This window comes from Asterias amurensis, chromosome 2, assembly GCF_032118995.1.
Source record: "Asterias amurensis chromosome 2, ASM3211899v1".
Classification (NCBI taxonomy): domain Eukaryota; kingdom Metazoa; phylum Echinodermata; class Asteroidea; order Forcipulatida; family Asteriidae; genus Asterias; species Asterias amurensis.
The window spans coordinates 15,167,206-15,191,015 of NC_092649.1; the positions used below are offsets into that span (position 1 = coordinate 15,167,206).

General features: G+C 35.9%; 1 protein-coding gene across 4 annotated transcripts in view; it reads right to left on the minus strand.

Annotated features, from left to right (window-relative positions):
- The window catches only part of LOC139934028 (voltage-dependent L-type calcium channel subunit alpha-1D-like), a 205,497-nt gene that overhangs the window by 112,820 nt on the left and 68,867 nt on the right, over window positions 1-23,810 (minus strand). For all 4 annotated transcript variants that reach the window (XM_071928304.1, XM_071928302.1, XM_071928300.1 and 1 more), the window contains exon 3: window positions 9,631-9,736. In XM_071928304.1, coding sequence (XP_071784405.1) covers window positions 9,631-9,736 — 106 coding nt within the window. The remainder of the gene's footprint in view (window positions 1-9,630; window positions 9,737-23,810) is intronic.

Sequence of the window (23,810 nt, forward strand, 5' to 3'; positions counted from 1 at the left end):
GTTTGGTGCGGATGGGGGACGGAGGGAAGTTTTGTTTTTTGTGTGTTTTTTTAAAGTTTTGTTGATATGCCAAATATGAAATCAAGAATAAAGAAATCATCACAATCACTATAAAACAGAGGGTTTGTGTGTTTTTATGTTTTCAATAGTTTTGTCAAACAAATTTAACTCCTAGATGACATTTTCTGAAAACTTTTTCAAAAAAAAAAGAAAGTGTAGCCCAAGTAAATATTTGAAGAATTGTTCTCGCTTTGCCAACATGTTCTGTAAACATCTTTTCAAACCTGTACATTTTGAAAAAAATATCAGCTGAAAAATCTGGGCAGTAAAAGTATAAAGAGATATCCAGGCATGGGGGGGGGGGGAATGGGGTCGGGGGTCTTGAACGGTCGGGTGGGGACGATCGACAATTTTTTTATTTTTATGTGGCCTAAGAATCAAGAGCTGCTGACCCTGCCGTCAACTTCACCAAACTCTTCCTAACTTAGGATTGACTCAGGACGAGTTAATTTCCGTATCCAAAGATGTTATGACGCATTGAACCCATCCTAAGTAAGTATGGGTTACTCCTCCATTACTCGAGATAGGACTAATCTTAGCGTTTCGTGAAATCGGCTGCAGGACTAATATGCCAGCATCATTTTTCTCTGGGTTCAGTTCATAGTGCAACAATAAAGAGTGTTGGTCATGTATGAATATATCATTACCAGCATATTTAAATGTTAAGCTCTATCATAAACTTTTATTACGTAGTATTATTGCATTTTGAAGATAGTCATTATCTGTTTTATTGTCACACACCAGTCACACACACAAAAACAGTGAAATTCACTTTGGTTTACGAGTCTGATGTGGGCGTTCGTTCAACAGTATGTACACAAATCAATTTACTGCAGGCACACGATATGGCATTGCTGCTACATTTTTTGTTGCTAGAATCATACTTTTGCTTTTACACAATATGGCATTGCTGCTACATTTTTTGTTGCTGGAATCATACTTTTGCTTTTACACAATATGGCATTGCTGCTACATTTTTTGTTGCTGGAATCATACTTTTGCTTTTCCACAATATGGCATTGCTGCTACATTTTTTGTTGCTGGAATCATACTTTTGCTTTTCCACAATATGGCATTGCTGCTACATTTTTTGTTGCTGGAATCATACTTTTGCTTTTCCACAATATGGCATTGCTGCTACATTTTTTGTTGCTGGAATCATACTTTTGCTTTTCCACAATATGGCATTGCTGCTACATTTTTTGTTGCTGGAATCATACTTTTGCTTTTCCACAATATGGCATTGCTGCTACATTTTTTGTTGCTAGAATCATACTTTTGCTTTTCCACAATATGGCATTGCTGCTACATTTTTTGTTGCTGGAATCATACTTTTGCTTTTACACAATATGGCATTGCTGCTACATTTTTTGTTGCTGGAATCATACTTTTGCTTTTCCACAATATGGCATTGCTGCTACATTTTTTGTTGCTGGAATCATACTTTTGCTTTTCCACAATATGGCATTGCTGCTACATTTTTTGTTGCTGGAATCATACTTTTGCTTTTCCACAATATGGCATTGCTGCTACATTTTTTGTTGCTGGAATCATACTTTTACTTTTGTACAATATGGCATTGCTGCTACATTTTTTGTTGCTGGAATCATACTTTTGCCATTCCCATGCTAATTATAACCTTCCTTTTATTACTTAAAAGTGGCAGAAAAACCAACTAAACTTTCATGCAGTCTTCATGAAACACAGTTTTGCACTTTTTCTTTTTAATTGTTTACTACAGCTCTGGTAAACCTTTTGTTTATGTCATTTTTCCCCGACACATTTCTACAGTACCACAGGTTTAGTCCTGTATATGTACATGTACATAATGCCCACATGCTGCAGTGTGCAGTGCAAGCAAACAGAGGTCAACAAATTTGGAAAGTTCTTGTCTTTGATTGGCCTAATCTTTTTGGCAGAATGAATAAATTATGTTAATGAGGTTTATTCTAATAATTGTGTGTGGGCACTCTTGCCAAGTACTACAAATTGACTACACTTTTTGTGGGAGGGGTTTGGACTGGAGGGGATATCATAACAACAATGCATGCCTAGTTCTTTTAAAGACAGTGGACACTATTGGTAATTGTTGAAGACTTGCCTTCACAGTTGGTGTATCTCAACATTATTATGCATAAAATAACAAACCTGTGAAAATTTGAGCTCAATCGGTCATCGAACTTGCGAGATAACAATGAACGACAAAACACCCCTGTCACACGGAGTTGTTTGCGTTTAGATGGTTGATTTCGAGACCTCACGATCTAAAAAGAGGTCTTGAAATCAAATTGGTGGAAAATTACTTATTTCTCAAAAACTATGGCACTTCAGAGGGTGCCGGTTTTTACAATGTTTTATACCATCAACCTCTCCCCATACTCACCACCAAGAAAGGTTTTATGCTTATTTTGAGTAATTACCATTTGTGTCCACTGCCTTTAACTAGATTAAGATATTATTTTGTTGTATTGGTACTCCTTTAACAGTGTTTATTTTTTTAAACCAAATAAATCATGCACCCTCATGCAGATAAATTTCCAACTTGTAAACTTCAGATAACTGATATTGAGTTGATTTCAATGTGTCCAACATTCCAGTAATTATATCTTTAAGTACATTTACATCCCCGCACTAAAGAAAATAAGTCATAATAAAAAAATGAATGTTTACCCCAAAAAACGAATATTCCTTTCTACAGAAGAATTTCTTTGATGACCTGACTCTTAATCATTAAACCTCATAATAAAGCTCCAAATTATGAAAATGCAGTTTTAAAGGCAGTGGACACTATTGGTAATTACTCAAAATAATTATTGCCATAAAACCTTTCTTGGTGACAAGTAATAGGGAGAGGTTGATGGTATAAAACGTTGTGGGAAACGGCTCCCTCTGAAGTGCCATAGTTTTCGAGAAAGAAGTAATTTTCCACAAATTTGATTTCAAGACCTCAGATTTAGAACTTGAGGTCTCAAAATCAACCATCTAACGGCACACAACTTTGTGTGGACAGAGTTATTTTTTCTTTCATTATTATCTCACAAATGCGATGACCGATTGAGCTTAAATTTTCACAGGTTTGTTATTCTATGCATATGTTGAGATATTTACCAACTGTGAAGGCTAGTTTTTGACAATTACCAATAGTGTCCACTGCCTTTAACAAAATCCATATAACTTGTATTATAAGGACCTTTTAGTCATAAACAGACATTATGTCCTTCTTCCGTCACACTGCAAGGTTTTCATAAGAATATTCACTGACTCTCTACTGCCATGTCATTGAGTCTACATCATGTACCCCTTATAATGGGAATCTGCATTTTCTATCAGTCCAACCTTGAATGCCAGTATTTTTCAATTGAGCCCACGTTTCTCTGTAAACCTGCTCTTGCTATTTCTTGGGGAGGTTGGATTTAATTTCTTATTAACCCAGCAATTTCAATTCCACAGAGAAAGATGCCTTCTTGTGTATTAGGTAATACAAAACTTATGAGGTTCTGGCGCAGATAAACAAAATACCCCCACATTGTTATTGTTAACCGCTATCGGAAATGTGCATTTTCTTTATATGCATAAACTGAAAATTAGCACAATAAATAAAGCAAAAATAGTAGTTGGTATTTTTGAAAGCTTTAATTTTAAACTTGATCAACGTTTGTTTATCAATACAGTGATCAAAAGTAGTCAGGATGAGCACCAGAATAGGCGCAACAAATTCATCACAATAACTACTTCCTCAATGTTTGCCAAGATATAAACAGTTACACGTGTTTGTGTGTGTGACTTTCCCAAGGATTGATTTGTACTCTTTTTTTAAAGAAGAAGTTCATCGCAAACAACACTCTTGCTTTAAATTTGTCTTTTTAATTCCATGCAAAATAGATTAGTTATTGTTTTAAACTTTGCATGGTGTGGAGAAATAAGAGCAAACTATAAATAGATAGTGAACTTGCGAGTACAACCATCTGTAAATCTCTAAGGGTTGGTGTTGGCTCTGAAAAATAAAATGCATAATAAAAGAAATGCCCCAAATACAAAAATGCACAAAATAAAAAAAAAAGGCAAAAAATAAATAAAACGCTCCACATTGCAGGGATTTTGTTTTTATTAGATGTAGGCTTGCGTCTGGTTTTAAAGGCAGTGGACACTAATGGTAATTACTCAAAATAATTATTAGCATAAAACCTTACTCGGTAACAAGTAGTGGGGAGAGGTTGGTGGTATAAAACCATGTGCGAAACAGCTCCCTCTGAAGTGCCTTAGTTTTCGAGAAAGAAGAAATTTTCCACGAATTTGATTTTGAGACCTCAGGTTAGGACTTGAGGTCTTGAAATAGACCATCTTAACGCACACAACTTCGTGTGACAAGGATGTTTTTTTCTTTCATTATTATCTCCCAAGTTCGATATGTTGAGATACACCAACTGTGAAGGCCAGTCTTTGACAATTACCAACTGCCTTTAAAAGCTCTACTCTGCAAGTGCTTTTGAAAATGAAGTCAATTGATGATTTTTGTGAGAAGTTGACCTTGAATCTTAATAATAATTTTGTGTATAAAGGCAGCTAGGACACTATTGGTAATTACTCAAAATAATTATTATCATAAAACCTTTCTTGGTTACGAGTAATGGGGAGAGGTCGATAGTCTTAAACATTGTGAGAAACGGCTCGTAATTTTCCGCGAATTTGATTTTGAGACATCAGATGTGGAATTTGAGGTCTCGAAATCAAGCATCTGAAAGCTTTTTTCTTTCCTTATTATCTCGCAACTTCGATGACCAATTGAGCTCAAATTTTTACAGGTTTGTTATTTTATGCATATGTTGAGATACACCAAGTGAGAAGACTGGTCTTTGACAGTTACCAATAGTGTCCACTGTCTCTAAATACTATCAACCTCAATTTGTACCATGGCCTGGGCCAATTTCAAAGAGCTGCTTAAGCAAAGAGTTTGCTTAAGCACGAAAAAAGCTTGCTTATTTTACCCATGTTACTGGCCAAAATTATATGCCATTATACATTGCTTGTGACTGGTATCTAGATGTTGTTTACTTAGCATAACAATTGAGTGGAGTCTTGGCCGGTAATCTGATTTTACTAAGCACGGTTTTTTTTGCTTAAGCAAAATTTTGTGCTTAAGCAGCTCTATGAAATTGGGCCCTGATCATGCTAACTTGTGCATGCAAAGAACAATGGTACCATTGTTTTAATATATTGCTTATATATAATTTGCTCATTTCTTATTAATCATGGATTGTTCATTATGTCATTGTTTTAGTTCATCGTAATCATTTAATTGTAAAGGCGCATTTGATCTTTTTTTGGTAAGGAAAAATCGCAGTATATAAGTATCATTATTATTATTACCAGCGCCAACTAACACCAATTAGGCTGAAAACATTTTTATTTTCTGACAGTTCACACAAAAAAATCAACAAAGACATGTCACTTTAAAACTGAAATCAACAGGACTGCATAAGCTTTATTACACGACGAACCAGAACTCTATATAATAAACCAGTTGACAACATAGAAATGAACATCCACCAGCTCACTTAAAAAAACCTTCATTATAGTTACGCTTCATTAAAGCCATTGGACCCTTTCGGTACAGAAAAAAATTAAAAAGTTCACAGATTTACAAATAACTTACAGGGTTTACAGAAAGTAGTGGTGAAATACTTCTCTTGAAATATTATTCCATGAAATGCTTTACTTTTTGAGAAAACAGTAAAACAATATCAATTCTCGTTAACGAGAATTACGGATTTATTTAACACATGTCATGACACGGCGAAACGCGCGGATATAAGGGTGGGTTTTCCCGTTATTTTCTCCCGACTCCGATGACCGATTAAGCCCAAATTTTCACAGGTTTGTCATTTGATATAGAAGTTGTGATACACGAAGTGTGGGCCTTGGACAATACTGTTTACCGAAAGGGTCCAATGGCTTTAAACTAATGATCCCATGCCATCAACAATGAAGTCAAAAGGTCAGACTTAACCAAGCATAATGGGATTGTGCTTAATGTGTGCTGAGGACTTAGCTCATAACTCCTTATTATTTCAACATGATCTTTTTTAGAATCAGCATCTTATTTCCATCAAACTTTGTCTTAGGATATAAAGACATAAATGTTCTCGGCAGAGAAATTTCCTCACCCCAATACCGTGTCATTATTTTATTTTTGTTTTGTTTTTCATAACTCTTTATTATTTCACCATGATCTCATACCACTTGGAATGTATGAATTTTTTCTAGAATCAGCATATTTTTTTCATCAAGCTGTTTGCTGATGCACTGAACTTTGCCTCATATTATATGTCAAAATACATGTGCAGCTTCTACAATACATATAAATTTTATACCCTTCATTGAGTTGGTGTTACACTTAAAAAAACAAAAATATCAATGTAAAAGAAACAGTTGAGTTCCTCAAAAATATTTTGAATTACTGTTTAATTAAATTTCACCTCATTAATAATTTGCTGATTTATTTGCCCCTGACTATAAATTCAATTTCCATTTGTGTAGTATTTGTCCTGTTTTAAACTATTATAACTGCTGGCTTCTTCCTCTCGTTCAAGCAGCAGCAATTTGTTAAACCCGTAGGCCTTCTTCCTCGTTGACTTTGACTGCGACTATTCCAAGCAATAAATGTTTCAATTTCAACCACAGACACACTGATAAGGTAAACTCAAGTGATTTGGTATTTTCTGCAGTGGAGATAGGGATCAAGCTTGCTTTTTAGAACTCACCAGCGCCAATCAATAAGAAGGGAGGAATGCCTCCAACTGACTACGATGACGAAGGAAACCCAGGCCATATACCAACAAGAAGTCCCCAATGTTCAAGAATAGCCACTCACAACAAAAACACGCTATTTATTCTTTCACCTCTCTATGCACTGGCTAATTTTTCATCATGACGACAAGTACACAAGGTATCCCCTATCAGATCAAAGTGTTGCCATGGCAACCGTTGATCCGAACGAAACAGTGCAAACCCATCGGGATTTTTTTTTCTTTTCTTTTTTTCTTTCTTTTACTTGAGTCTACATTATTCAGTAATTGAGATGCACGCAGTTAGCGGCGTGGTGCATTTTGCCTGAACTATCGTTGTCGGTCTCCTAAATTACACACTATGTAGTGTGAGTTTGACTGTCTCTAGAGGTGGTTTGGTGTAATGCAAGGGAATAGTAACATTACCACATTGTGATCCCTCGTGCTAAAGCTATTCACACTTCTTCTACATCCAGGGATGTGATAGGCTGTTAAGAAGAGAGGGAAAAAAACTGAACTCTGGGTGCAAGGCGCCAAAAGCATGCGAGCTTGTACACTTGCGAGCATGAAGCCCAATATTACCATTTATCTTTGGTTTTAAAAGCCCTTCTCTGCAATCTAATCTTCTTCTTTTTTGGGGGGAGGGGGGGGGGTTAAAAAAAAGGAATTTCCTTTTCTTTGGGGGGGGGGGGGGGCAAAAAAAGTGCATTCCCTTTAAAGACGGGGAAATCACATCCCTGTTGATCCAGGGGTTGCCCAACGGAAAATCACAAAATGCTCATTTACGAGGATGTGTCTACAGTTACTAGTTGATGTTTAAACAAGTTACATCCACAAAATTACAGTCGATAAAACATTTTGAAATGACTAACAAATAAACTAAAGGGGTAAAAAAACATACAAATTTTCCATATCAGGTATGCCTTGTGTATCACGAAACATATTCGCTACGACAACAGTTTAGCTCTTTTTCTAGTCTTATTTGAAGTGACCTGGCTTTAAAAAAAAAACTCATTAATTTTTTGAAGAGATATTCTCAAGGTCATTAATCATAATTTAATTTAATGTGCTTGTTGTGTTTTTATGAAGCACTTAACCTTGAATGTTGATGCCTAGATATGTTGAAGGGGTCTTAAAGATAGATTATTATTATTATTATTATTTTTTTTTTTTTTTTTTTTTAATATGACAAATGTTTCACCTCAAAACATTTTGTTTAAAAATGTAATACTGGTACCATTTGTACACTGACTGTATATTTCTATCTTAAAATAAATACCAGTAAGAAGACTGTGCTGTGACATCAAGTTCTTAGTTTGATTTGCCAAATTGAAGCATAAAATCATTAAAAAAAACTGGTATTCTGCATTTTCGTTGAATATGTAACCATTTATAATGTGTAATTTAACTGATAATACTATACAGGTTGGTTTGCTAGTTGGGGTTTATAATGACCGATAATACACAGATTTGTTATTTGATGCATATTATGTTGGGCTACACCATGTGAGAATACTTGTGTTTGACAATTACCAAACGTTTCCAGTGTCTTAAACATAAATTAAACTTGTACACTGCGACTTGCAAGTACATAACACATTCTTATAATAATCCAAAATATCACTGGCAGATGCATCATTTACAACTATGTACACATGCCACATGAAGTAATTTCACAATCAGATAAAATGACCTAAAGGACCCAATTTCATTGCGGCAAAATTCACCTTCAGGGGAGTAGTGGCAATTACTGATGCAGACTGTGTGCTGTACTGAGAAGCATGCATTGCATGTATCTCATGGCTTAATATTATTAGTGAGGCGCATGTTATCAAGATTTGTATGGTGAAGGACATCTTGTAGTTTTCTCCCACATAAAACAATATTGGTCAAAACCAGGTCCCAATTTCATAATGCTTGAAAGCACAAAAACTTGCTTAGGTGGTGCCCGACTCAATTTTTGCTTAGCAGAGTAATTTGTTGAGCAGTATTTTCTGCTTTTATTGAAAGCACAATGAACTTGCTTAGCTGATGCCCAACTCAATTTTTGCTTAGCAAAGAAGTTTGTTAAGCAGTATTTATGAAATTGGGCCAAATGTGGAGGGAAAGTGAGTCTGGAGTCTAGCGCCCTTTAAAAACAAGTTTATACTCAAGGGAACCTACATGTACAGGGTTAATGTCCACAGGGATCCCACACAAATGATAAAAGGTTCATCTTGCCAGAATGTGTATGTTTGCAAAGGCCGTGGGTTCGAATTACACCCGAGTTATACGCCCATGTGCTTATCACAGAGCTCGGAAAAGTACTGAGTATACAGTGCTAACACACATTGGTGTATATGGGTAAAACCAGACCCAGTAACTTGGGCACGTATTTTTTTTCCCAAAACTTTTCATTATCGATAATGACAATTTCGGGAAAAAAGGAGTAAAGTGCCCAGTTACTGGGTCTAGGGCGGGGATGCCAGCGACTCTTTCCTTCAGTGCCTGAAAACAAATTTGAAGGAAAGAGGATTCACCCCCCCCCCCACCCCCAGACAAAAAAAACAATAAAAAAAAACATTAACAGCAATATTTTTTGTAAAACATAAAGGAAAAGAAAATTCTGACTCCCCCCCCTGCATAAAAGGCAGGCAGAGTCTGATTTTCGTCTTAAATTTTCCGATTTTATTTTTAACAAGTTTAAAAATGTATTAAAAAAAATACACTTGTGGACGATCTTACCCTCTAATTTCTGCCCTTGATAATAGGGTAAAACAAAAGTTTATAATAAGTATGTACTCACCAGGTTCTCGTTGGTTGTGTTGATATCTCCAGCAGGGAACGGTGTATAGATGGCAAGTGCAAAACAGTTGGCAAATATCGTTAGAAGAATGAGATGCTCAAATGGCGTGAGAGGGAGAGAAAATGGCAAGTTAAGGAAAACAAGTTATGGAATGAATCATCCTGAACTTATGAAAAAAAGTATCCTCCTGGTTGGATATGAAACACTGTTCTTGCAGGGTGTATTAAAGGCAGTAGACACTTTTGGTCATTATTCAAAATAATTGTTAGCATAAAAACTTTCTTGGTAACGAGTAATGGAGAGCCGTTGATAGTATAAAACATTGTGAGAACTGGCTCCCTCTGAAGTAACGTAGTTTTCGATAAAGAAGTAATTTTTTAGGAATTTAACTACAAGTCCTCAGAATTAGATTTTGAGGTCTTTGAAATCAAGCATCCGAAAGCAAACAACTTCGTGTGACAAGTGTGTTTTTTCTTTCATTATTATCTCGCAACGACCAATTGAGCCAATTGAGCTCAAAGTTTCACAGGTTTGTTATTTTATGTATATGTTGAGATACACCAAGTGAGAAGACTGGTCTTTGACATTTACCAAAAGTGTCCAGTGTCTTAATTCAACTTACAAAATTAATTGATTAAAACACTAATTTCAACTGCTGTTTTGCGACCCAGTTTGTTTCCAACACTTCAATTTTGTATCCATAAAAGTGTCATACTAACTTATTTACTTGTTTACAAATTCATGAGCAGGTAAAATGTCGTAATTCAATTTTTCTAATTGTGAAGAACTCTTTTTCCAAAAGAAAGAGTCTACATATGAGTCAGGGAAAAAATTACAAGTCTCTAACGTCACTTTAAAATAGTGCTAATAAACAGCCATTGTATTCGATACCCTCCAGGCAAAAATGTTCAACATTCAAAACATCCGATGACATCATTCCCGAGAAAAAAAAAGCCCTGTACATTTTAGAACAGGGATGTTTTTGTTTGTTCCTGACATTCAATGATATTTAATCAAAACGGCCTTGAATTTGACTTTTTGATATGATGTATGATTTGTGCTATGTACATATAGATACATGTTTGCATATATGTATTTTTTAGCTAGGTTTGTTAAAGGGTGGCTGCATTTTATTATTTTTTTTCATTTAAACGATTAAACATGACTGTTTAAACCTGAAATATTTTTTTATATTTTTTATTAAATGCGCAAGTATTTTTTTAATGGTTTTCAAGAGATTAGGGGAACCCACCCCGCCCCTAAAAGGGAGCCTTCATTTGCATAAACGTGACGTCATGTCGGTAACCCGAGCCGTCGGGCCCCCTGGCTGTGTGCATATAGAGACGTGTGCACTGTGTGGCCTGGTACCTAGGCGCGTGTAGTTAGGGACCAGACTCTTTTTGCCGACGATATGTTTGACTTCCCGACGTGATGTCGATGGTAGGGGGGCGGTAACAATCCACAAAGGGGGAGGGGGGCATGACTTATTCGCTAATTACGCAAGTCAGATATGTCGGGAATAAACAAAACACATTTTATTGATGTTCAATACATATATCAGATATACATGACAGCAAAATTAACTGTTTTATTTGAATTCACTGCAGCATCCCTTTAAATTGTGAGACATGACTTGTTATTTTTACTATCACTTTTTTCCCTTTAAATTAAAATTGCTTGTATGTTACTTTGTTTTTCTGTTTTTGTTATTCTCAGGGCCCCATGGGAGACCCATTTTTTTTATGTGAATGGTTACTCCGGTAGATAAATAAATAAACAAGAAAATAAATGAGTAAAATTTAATGATGCATTACACATCAACCACGAAATTACTACACAGAATGTCAAAAACACATGAATAATTATGCGTTCTCAAGAGACAGATGCACGTCCCAAAAACATGTTAATACTAAATTACTTTGTTTTTGTCCGAGAACCTCTGCTATCCGTCAACCAAGGAACACATGCTTCCCTTTCAGAAGTAAATACGTTGTCCGCAACTTGTTTATGACATATTACAATACACAGAGACAAGGGACATTTGTAACTCTTGGCCAACGTTCAACAAACTGGTAGCGGGGATTGACGTCATTCAGTGGAGGTTGTTGAGACAAACAGTTTGAATGCAGAGTGATGGTTTAAACACGCTGTGGTTTCATTCAATCGTCATTGCCTTGGTAACATTGCCTCTATAGCTGAAATGAACAGGCCCTTTTTTCACTTGATGTCAGATTCTCTTGTTTAAAAACAATCTTGGGTTTCTTGTTTTTCTCAGATCTTGTCTTCATTGCTATGGTAACATTGTCGCTAGTACAAGCTGAAATGTTAACAATACCTATTTTCACTTGATGTACAAGTCTCTTATTTGTGAAACAATCTGGTTTTCTTAAATTGTCTTTTTTGCCTTGCTTACATTGTCACTAAATAGCTGAAATGTACAATGTCTCTTTTCACTTTATGCAAAAGTCTCCTGTTTTATAAAACAATCTCGGGGTTTCCTATTTTTTCTTAGATTTGTTTGCCAAAATCAGTGGCATATGAGGATCATATGAGGTTGCACTCAATCTTCATTGCCTTAGTTTCATTGTCGCTAAAACTAGCTGAAATGAACAGGTCCCTTTTATCACTTGATGTCAGATTCTCTGGTTTAAAAACAATCTTGGGTTTCTTGTTTTTCTCAGATTTTGTCTTCATTGCCATGGTAACATTGTTGCTACTCCAAGTTGAAATGAACAGGTCCCTTTTATCACTTGATGTACAAGTCTCTTATTTTGAAACAATCTTGGGTTTTTATTTTTACTTAAATTGCATTGGTAACATTTCATGTAGGAGTCTCCTGCTTTGATTTTTGGGGTTGAACAAAGAATTGACTAGAGTGGGATTTGAACCAACGACCTCCTGTTAATGTGCCGGCGCTCTACCAGCTGAGCTATCTAGCCCTGTCCAATATAGGGCTAGATAGCTCAGTTGGTAGAGCGCCGGCACATTTACAGGAGGTCGTTGTTTAGAATCCCACTCTAGTCAGTTCTTTGTTCAACCCCAAAAATCATTTCAAAATTTACCCAGTCAGTTTCCCTCGTGGTTTATATTGATAGTCTCTTGCTTTAAGACAATCTTTGGTTTTGAATTTTGTTCGAAGATTTTTTTGTCTAAATCAGTGGCATATGAGGATCATATATGAGGTTTCATTTAATCTCCATTGCCTTGGTAAGTTTATAATCCAATTAGATTAAAAATAACATGTCCAATTTATGGAAGGTTCCACCCAAAAAGAAATTAAATTTCTATATGGCTATTTTAACAGATTCGAGAGAGTTACTAACTTTCATATGAAGGTATTTCACATTTGTTTATTTAAACTAAAAATGAATTATTGTCATTATCTCACATCGTCATAAATTTACAAAGGATATTTTGAATATTTTGTATGTGGTACATGCTAAATGTCTTTGACGTATTTCATTTTGAAAAAAGCTTTATCTGTCAAAATCCATTCAGAGAGAAATTTCAAATTCAAAACAATTATTTTGTAAAAAATCAGGCCATGCAGCTTTAAAATTTATAAACATAGTGTTTATATCTGTCAAAATGACACAATGTGCTAGGCGTCACTGGATTGTTCTGATGCTATCTGCATTATTGTCACAAGTAAACACCTACGTGCATGGGGGTAAAAACAACACTTGCTTTTGCACAGGTGTTTTCATTTTGCAGTAATCTACGACAGCACTCCACATATTGGATTTCTCATCAAAACACATTTCTTATAACTTCACAATTCTTGCATTTGTTGAATCCTTGTGCTTGTAATCTGTCCGTTGTTATTATTGAATAATCCTTCAAAAATGTTCAAGAGGCACACTCAGATTTGGACCCAATTTCATGGCTCTGCTTCCTGTGGAATTCTTTGTTACGGCCACCATTCTCCGCTCACAATTTAAGCTCAAATTTTCTGCATTAGCTGTGCAAGCAAGGAATGATTTTTTAAGTAAACTTAGCGCATGAAGCTGTTTAGCAGGAAATAATGCTTAGCAAAATTCTTTGCTCAGACAAAACTTAGTTGGGAACCAGTGGCGACAATGTAAATTCTAGGAAATTCTGGCAAGTAGCATATTTAAGCTAAGCAAGATTTTGCTGTCCTAAACAAGTTTTTGAAATTTGGCCATTACATGCAAAAGTTAACAAGCAAACAATCCTTGCTCATCTGTGAAATACACTTACGTTTTGCACGGAATTCATATGCGTCTGTAAGCGCTGATCTTTTGCTTTTGGTAAACAGATCCATAAAACTGGACCAGGGCAAAACATCTGTAAACTACTCCAAAAACTGCTTTTTGAACAAACAAAAATATACATTTGAAAAGGAAAACATTTTTCCTAAATAAAAATAAATAAAAAAGATGCGTTATTGATATGTAGCACAATACATCAATGTCTCCAATCAGCATCTCTGTTTTAGGAGTGCTAGGAGTGAAATAAAAGCAACCTGGGTAGATTTATTCCGTTATCAGTTCAAGATGAAGTTCTGATGACTTATCGGTTGCTTGGATTGAAATAAATCATATCAAGATGATGAGAAACGTGACAAGAGGCTTCCAATCATCTCAATACTCAAACACACAGCATTTCCACAAAGCATGAATAACATTAATCAAATACTAAAGCCCTGAAAAAAAAATCTTGCTTTTGTAGAAACGGATAACAGGGAACGATTTCATCAAGTGATCTTGCATTGCATAAACATGTTTTTCATCAAGTGATCTTGCATTGCATAAACATGTTTTGTGTACCTTAAATGTTGATACCTTGATGGTGATTTTTTTTAGTCGCAGATACATTTTGTGCAGCATTTTTTAATGTGATACAAGGGAAACTCAGTGGGTAGGGTAAACCATCATAGCGTCATGCCCTATGCAGTATGTGCACTCCATCTGGTTCCCTACCTAGACCAGTGTGCCCAGTAAGCATAAAGACTTGCTTAAGCACAGACAAAAATTTATCAGCAGAAACTGGTTACCAGCCAAAATTCCGTAGAGTTTATATAATGCAACTGGTGCCCTACTATTTTTTTGCTCAGCAAAGATATATGCTAAGCATTATGTCCTGCTTAACAGCTCTGTGAAATTTGGCTTTGGTAAGCAATTAAACTTTCTAACCAAATCTGTATCTGCCTTATGAAATTGAGAACATACTGAAAATGTTGTGATTTGACTCGGCAATTTATGCATTCACCAGTAACCACCAGAAAATGTTCAAATTCAAAGTTTTTGACACAGTGCATCGTGCAATCAGCTTCATCAACATTTTGGTCTCTTTTTGAATGATGATTGTACTAAAGCCAAACAAGTACTTTGCAATAACTTCCAGGAAAACAATTTTCTTTTTAATCAAGAATTCTTGATGACAAGGTATGGGTTTTCAAAGAGAGTAGACTCTGTAATGCATGTTTAGTATCCCTTAATACATCATACTGCCCTCTGATAATGTTTTTCCAATTCAGATCTATCCTAATGTTAAGCCCAGGTCATACTTCATACTAATTGCGATACAAATTTTCCCTGGCTTTCAATTTGAAAACATTGTCTGCAGTATGTTAAGTGAAGTATGAACCAGGGCCAAATTTCATGGCTCTGCTTACCATAAGCAAAGAATCAGTGCTTGCGAAAGCAGTAAATTCTCTGCTTAAATGTAACATTTCACAGGTTTGCAGGGAACTTTTGCACCCTGTTACTTCACTTACACAGGTACATGTAGCACGGAAGTTCGGCACTTACACAATAAGCGGTAAATGGTGATCGTACAGTAAGCAGAGCCATGAAATTTGGCCCAGGTTTTATATTACACTTGTGTTCTTTTTGTGGAAGACATTGGGACAATATAAGAGACAGAGACGGGTAATCTTTACTCTATCATTATGAAACAAAAGATGAAATGCTCCCTTTAACCCTTTCATGTAGCATTTATTTTAATTGTTTAATCTTTTTTAAGTGGCGACCTCCTAAAGACAGGTCACTTTAGCATCCTCAACATGGCTCTTTCCCGTTCTGAACACTATTTGGCCGTGTGATTCTGATGATTTTTCCCTTGTTTGTGTAAAACTTCGTTATTAATGGTAACAACAGTGTGATGACCTGATCTTTACTGTGTGGTATTGACCTGGTTATCGGCTGGCTGGCTGCTGTTAATGGACCGAGCTGAAGGCGAGGTACATTAAAAGCGGCCAGCCACCAACCAAGGTTATACCCACTAAGAAAAACCTTACATTTTTTAAATGTTCTACTCATGTTCAAGGAACCTTGGGTTGTTCAACTTTTACATGTCAACTAAAGTCTTCCACATAATCAACTATGCATGTTTTCAATATCCAGACTTGTTTATAGGGGCCATTTATTAGCTATCTAGTTCACAGAGTTGGTCTTTATATCGCACTAATAACCAGAGTCTTTGGCCAATCAGAGTGCAGGCCTGTATATATGCTTCATTTTTTAAAAGGCAAGGGCACCAAGGCATTTTCTCTATGGTAAAGGGCATCCTATGACAAAACCGTTAATTCCTAGCATTTAAAGGGCACCAAGGCAAAGACCAGCAGCCACTTTCACAAAGCGCAATGATGAATCCTATCTCGAGTTTTAGGATGGGTTCAATCACCCTAACGTCTATGCGGAGCTTAACTCGTCCCAAGTCCCAATATTAATTGTCAGTTAAGAAGAGTTTGGTGAAATCGACAGCTGGGGGCATAGAGGCAAATCACCTTTGTTGTCTCAGTGAAGTATCAGGCCTGAGAGTGTGCAGACTCTCCGAGGTGTTTATTGATAGACCATAAGAAAAGTGCATGTTAAATATTGTTGGTATGCATAAAATGTATGTGCAATCTCTCTGGGTTCACTACATAGCATTGATATCCCTCCTACTGTGTGGACCTTATATCCTACACCACTTCAACTTCATTCCTTCAAGGTAATGTCACTTTATCTAAAAGGAGGAAACCTCCATCAGAGAATCAGAATGTCAATGATTATATTTAGTTTTAATAGTTTTAATATTTGTTGGGTGATAGCATACCGGCACGCACACACATCTCACAGGACTGTGGGCTCCTGACTATACTGCCGCAGTTCATGTCGGGAGCCAGTATTCTCACGAGAACAGCAACAGTATCGCAAACTTTGCGTGAGAGCATTTATGCTATCACCGCGACAAACATTTCACAACTTGTTACATGTCTAGTATTTAGTAGGAAATCCAATCTGGCCTATGTTCATGCACATCTAGTCAATAATTTCCCTTGTATAACATAGCAAAATGCTATTCAAAATATATCAGTTGCCCACTCAAAAATCATCATTCAGTCACTCAGTGTAAATATTGTGCAATGCAAACTTGCTGGACGGAATTTTTGCATGACATCCAGGAAATTTGAAGCTTGATAAGTAACCTCATTACCATCAGGTATAGAAACCAATGCAACAGTATTGCTGACAATATTTCCTATATTTTACTCAAGAATCAAAATAAAATACAGAAAATTATATTGTTGAAAAAAAAAAAAAAAACTTCTTTTCAAGAAAATTGTATTCTTGCATCTCTACAAAGTGTTCCCTCTATCTTGAAATGCTCATACGACACTAGACACACAAAACCGAAACAAAATTTAAGAAACTCGAAAGAGCAAAAAAAAAAAACATTACAGCTTTATATCATTTTTAACTAACCAGTTGAAAGCAATGTCTGTGTACAAAAAAAAGTAACTTTTTTTTCTACGGTGTGCATTTTTAAAGAAATCATTCATGCATTGAACATCAACAGAATTAAATGCCATTTCCAGAGAGTAAATTGAATACAAGGTATTCCCAAGGTATTAGATCTATGGACGGGGATGGTGTAGTGAGCTAGCTGCGTGCTAATAAATGATTAAAAATACATAATTTATTCACAAATATTACCGGGAAATTATGATTCATGGTAAGTCCATCCTTGATCATCACTGTAGCAGGGACAATAAAGATTAATTCAAAGTATTAATAACACTTGGCATTAAAGCCATTATACACTTTCGGTAAACAGTATTGTCCAAGTCCCACACTTCGTGTATCACAACTTATATATAAAACAACAAACCTGTGAAAATTTAAGCTCAATCGGTCATCGGAGTCGGGAGAAAATAACGGGAAAACCCACTCTTGTTTCCGCGCGTTTCGCCGTGTCATGACATGTGTTTAAAATAAATCCGTAATTCTCGTTAACGAGAATTTATATTGTTTTACTGTTTTCTCGAAAAGTAAAGCATTTCATGGACTAATATTTCAAGAGAAGTCTTTCACCATTACCTTCTGTAAACCCTGTAAATTATTTGTAAATCTGTGAACCTTTTTTTTTTTTTTTCTGTACCGAAAGGGTCCAATGGCTTTAACCTGAACATTAATCAATTGGCCCTCCAAATGCTTGGTTTCATACACAATATCAACCACTACCCTTGCTGGTACACAATTTATTATTGTCACTGGGTTAAGAGAAGCAATTATAGAAGAGCGTCTTGCTCAAGGACACAAGTGTTATGAACAGGATTCGAACCAAAACTCTGCAGACTTAACCCAAAAACTTGATTTTGATGATCTAAACCACAATATCATCCTTTACCCTAGCAGGTACCCATTTATACCCCAAGGATAAAGAGAGGTGTGTTATAGTAAACCATCTTGCCCAAGAGCACAAGTGTCATGACTGGGATTTGAACCCACACTCTGCAGACTTAACCCCCAGAACTCGAATTCAATGATCTAAAATCACAATATCAACCTCTACCCTAGCAGGTACCCTACCCCTGGGATAAAGAGAGGCATGTTACAGTAAAGCGTCTTGCCAAAGGACAAAAGTGTCATGACTGGGATTTGAACCCACACTCTGCAGACTTAACCCCCAGAACTTGAATTCGATGATCTAAAACACAAAATCAACCTGTACCCTAGCAGTATACCCCTAGGTGGAGAGAAGCAATTATAGTATGATCTTGCTTAATAAGGACACAAGTGGCATAACCAGAATTTGAACCCACACTCCGATGACTAAACCAGCATAACTTGACGTTGATGATTTAAACCACTCAGCCATGACACTCTATGTTTATCATAGTTCCACCAACGGCAAAAAGGAATTTCATGGTCTACCACTGAGTAAGGAACAACTGGCCTTCCCATCCTATTACAGAATAACATATTGATCTTTAATTACACAGGTATAGCTCAAAATGAGACGCTGTTAATGCACAGATGTGACTAATAATTCTATGAGTATAATGACAGTGATTCTTGTATGTTTTTACTGCTGTTGGTGTCTTGATTAATACAGCCATATGGCTGGTGCTTAACAATGGCCGTGTGGTTCAGTGTGTAGTCGTGCTATTCATTAGTACACTTATAGTAGGATCGGAGCCTGTAGTTTCAATCAATGCAATATACACATATGGTTCTATTAAAGGGAAGGTACACGCTTGCTAATCACTCAAATAATTATTTTAATAGTATGTAAGCGCTATATAAAAATTGATTATTTTTACTGTTGAAAGTATAAAACATTGTGCGACATGGCTCCCTCTATGAACTTAAACGTAATTTATGGGAAAGAGGTCATTTCTCATTCAAATATTTGAATCTGATAACAAATTTCACGCCTGAGTCCTTTATGCAACTGAAAGCTAACAAATTCGTGCGACAAGGTTTTTTTTTCTTTCATTATTCTCTTGAAACTTTGATGACTAAGTTGAGTCAAAATGTTCACAGATTTGTTATTGGATGCATATGTTGGGATACACCAGGTGAGAATACTGGTCTTTGACAATTACCAATAGTGTCCAGTGCCTTTACCGGGGTAACCACTCTTAAAATTAATGGCAATACAAACTTTTGGTTAGAAACCTTTTACAGCAGCTTTCGATAGTATAAAGCATTTTGCGAAACATTTCACTTGAAATTAAAGGTATCAGTTTTTATGCCAATGATTTGAATCTGAGATATTTTAAATGCTTCTAAAATTGTGTATTCTGTAGTATTGTGGATTATTCTTCTAGCATGAAAATAATTCACTACCGATTTTTCGTAGATATTTTAAAAACGCGAGCTCCTTTTGAAAGGGTATGGGTAACTATCACAGCGTGGTCTCCGATAAAGATTACATAAATTAGTTCTGAATAGGCTTTAAAATAATTGGTTTGATTTTCAATTTTTCCTTTTGCGCAAATTTGGAAAAATGCATCAAAGCGCAAAGAACTTGTATGATGGCTGTCCCACTACAGTTTCATTGTACATATACAAATTTAGTAGACTGGCAACTCATACAAAATGCCATCTGCACCAAGGCAGGCAGGTAGCTAGCTTGAGTGCTTTGATTAAAGCTACAAGGTAATAATTGTACAAATACCTTGAAAAGCAACCCCACTTAATTACACACCATGCACCTAAACTAAAAACAAAGTATAAAACAAATCAATAATCAATCAAAACAAAAATTAAAAAGGGTTCAAGTAATGAGTTTCGCTAACGCAATATTAAGAGAAAATAGAACTAGCTGGAGTGTAGCAAACTGCCCACCAACCGAAATGACCAATGCTATAAATGCAAACAAATAGTTAATAACTTGACTTTATGACCATAAAAAGAGTCTTTCTCAAAGGTTGAATGACAAAATTAATTTATCAATTCATTGCAAATCCTACAGACATGACAGATGACATCTGCATGGATGATTTGGAGAACCTCTCCGAAAAGATGGAAGTTTTTTAAGAGACTAAACTTGGCGTAATATAGTAGACTTATGAAGCACAAAATGAGGACAGAAATTTGTTTTTCATTTTAGTCAACTTGTTCTTATAACTACAGATCCAAGAATATTTAAAGTGTTCATAAAGAAAATGTGGTCAAAATTATACTAAAAATTTGAAGAATATTGTATTTATGTTTGCTTAATTTGCTGTTTTCAAACTTTGTTTTGTCATGACTTCTTTACTTCTAGCTTTATTATACCTAATTTGTACTTTTGATACAAGGGTTTTTTATGCTGTTTCAGTTGAATAAATAATAATAAAACTAACACATGTTATGACTGTTTCACTGATCTTCAAAGGCTGTTCAACACTTTATGAATAACTCAACTGTTTGTTCATAATAAAAAAAAAAATGATAACAAAAATAAAAAACCTAAATATAACTCAAGGCTAATGACTCATAATGGAATTTACTATTCATACTATCTAGGTCAGAACAACATACACATCAGAACGACAAACCGTCAGATGTTCCCAAACCTACTAATCATATTACAGCTCTTTCAGTAGTCTCCGGACTTTCCACTTTTCAAGGAACTGGGTACAAAAAAAAGGGTATCCATAAATATTCATAAATATAACCCACCCTGCCCAGTAATGGCAGATATATACATCTCTACACACGTACACACAGTCACGTAGTGATTAAAATTGCTTCTGGAAAATTGCCTACAGTATCTGACGCTGTTTATTAGTTTGATTGTGCGAGACAAGTTGGGTCATCTTGGTTTATTAAAAGATTTCACACTCAGCAGTATAAACAAGAGCTGCCAGTAGACTTTAGATATTGGATACCAGGTTTACATACTGTGAGCCTACTGTGCTACCCAGACATTCTTAATGAGAGGAGGATGGTTCATTTTGCTCTCAGAGCAAAAAATGATTACGGAGGTTCGGAAGTGCCATCCAACATATTGAGATTCTGGGATAAAAAGAGTCTTTTGAGATGCATGCTCAGTAGTGTGTGCATATGTCTTAGATCACGTCTGAGACCACTCTCGATAAAAAAAAAAAGGATTGTCCAACAGTCTCCCATTAGCCGAGGCTTGGAGTAGTACCATGTGTAACTCTCTTTTAAATAGTGTTGGTTCTGAAAAGAACCAGTAGAGTTGTCAACAACCGTCTCTTTTTAGAACCAACAGAGATTTACACATATATATATATATGCTACCATCTCTTTTGAGTAGTGTAAGTTTCAAAAAGAACCTGTGGAATTGTAAACCACCAGATCTTTTCAGAATCAACGCTACCCAAAAGAGATTTACACATGGTGTTATCATCTCTTTTGAGGAGTGTTGGTTCTGAAAAGAACCCATGGAGCCAACACAACTCATAAGATATTTACACACAGTGCTACCACAAACGTCACCTAATTATACTCCCGCCATGCAAAGTTTCAAATCCTACTGATCGTGAGGATATAATTTGGGATGAGACATCATAAGCTTAAGATGACGACATCCTGAGATGATTGTCTTCCTGAATTGTCATTAAGAAGTTGTCTTCCTGATTGATTTTATCTTGGTATGTCGACATCATGAAAGTAAGATGTCGACATAATGAATCAAGTAGGCTGACTTCTCAAAATCAGTTAATGGGGATGATTAGAATATTGAAAGTGTCAAGCACCCAAGGGATTCTATCTTGGGAAGACGACATCCTACTTCCAAGAAGTCATCATCCCGAACTGAAATACATCTGGAAGATGACATTGTACTTTCAAGATGTCGTCATCCCGAGATGAAACATCTTGAGATGTCGTCATCTTACCTTTATGATGTCACCATCCTGCAGTGTAAATTATCGCAGGGTCTCAACAAGTTGGATGGCACTTCCAGTGCTCTGTAGAGGATTGCTGCATGGTTTACTTTACAAGTTAACCAATGTCGGTTTGCACCCAACAGAGCCTAAAACTCAAAACACTTCAGCTTATCTCAGAGCCAATTGTCCATTAAAGGCAAAGAAACTTTGGGTTTTTGAAACCGTTCAATTGTTTTAATCCTAGATATAAATGCAGACGTAGTTATTATACATATGTGGAAATTTCATTTCAAAAGGTGGTCGCAGTTCTGAGATATCACCTAAAGTCCAGAGCGAAGCGCCGATTATGTCCGTGCAGATTTAAAATTTTAAATTTGGGGGCATAAAAAGTCTTCTAAATATCCACATTTCTTCAAAGTGAAATGTTTCGCATCATGCCTTTTACTATCATAAGCTTCTGTAGGCTTCTAACCTATAGTTTGTATTGCCATTCATTTTAACAGTGATTACCGAACGTAGATCCCTTTAACTACAGGAGTGTTTTTTAATATTTTACAGAGACTCAGTACAAAGTACCTCAAGTGTTTTCTTCAGTACAATTTATGACTGAGCCTTTTCTATGACTGTCCCAGTGTTTAGACAATTTAAGATGACATGATAAGCTAAAACTTACACAGATTACCAACCATGGCCCACTCTATGACAAATGGAATGTGGCGACTGTTAACTTTAGCTTTTGATCCAATGAAACAATTATAGTAAAAAATGTGACATGTTCAGAGTCGAGATGAATTTTATTTCAAATCCTAGTTATTTTAGTTGTTTTATGCAGCACAATTAATATTTGTCAAATGTCAAACCTCTGGGGTGGTTTATTTTCCACTTAAAGCTTTCTACAAATATGTGTGATATTACATTTGTTAAAGCGTATTTTGTTTTTTATTTTATTGCAATCAATAAGCAGTAACCAGCCAATATAATGCCGGCATAACAACAAGAATAATTGATTACCAAATGTCTACCTTTCCTTTAACATGGCACACACAGGTGACAGAAGTGTGTCAAGCAATGGGTCCAAACTGTGTAAGAAAATGAGATGGTTGAAGTGCAAGTAATGGCTGGTGACTGTTGTATGTCAGACCTGGAATTTCATCTTTGACTAGAGGGCAAAGACATTTTCATATTGCAATTGCGTCAACTGGAGTATCTTAAAGACCCTGGACACTAAAATAACAAACTTGTGAAAATTTGAGCTCAATTGATCGTCGAAGTTGCGAGATAATAATGAAAGAAAAGACACCCTTGTCACACGAAGTTGTGTTCTTTTAGATGGTTGATTTCGAGACCTCAAATTCTAAACCTGAGGTCTCAAAATCAAATTCGCGGAAAATTACTTCTTTCTCAAAAACTACGTCACTGCAGAGGGAGCCGTTTCTCACAATGTTTTACACTATCAACCTCTCCCCATTACTCGTGACCAAGTAAGGTTTTATGATAATAATTATTTTGAGTAATTACCAATAGTGTCCACTGCCTTTAGAGTCTAACTCGCCTGTAAAAATCATGAACGAACAAGTCCAGTATAGTCATGTTTTTTTTGCCA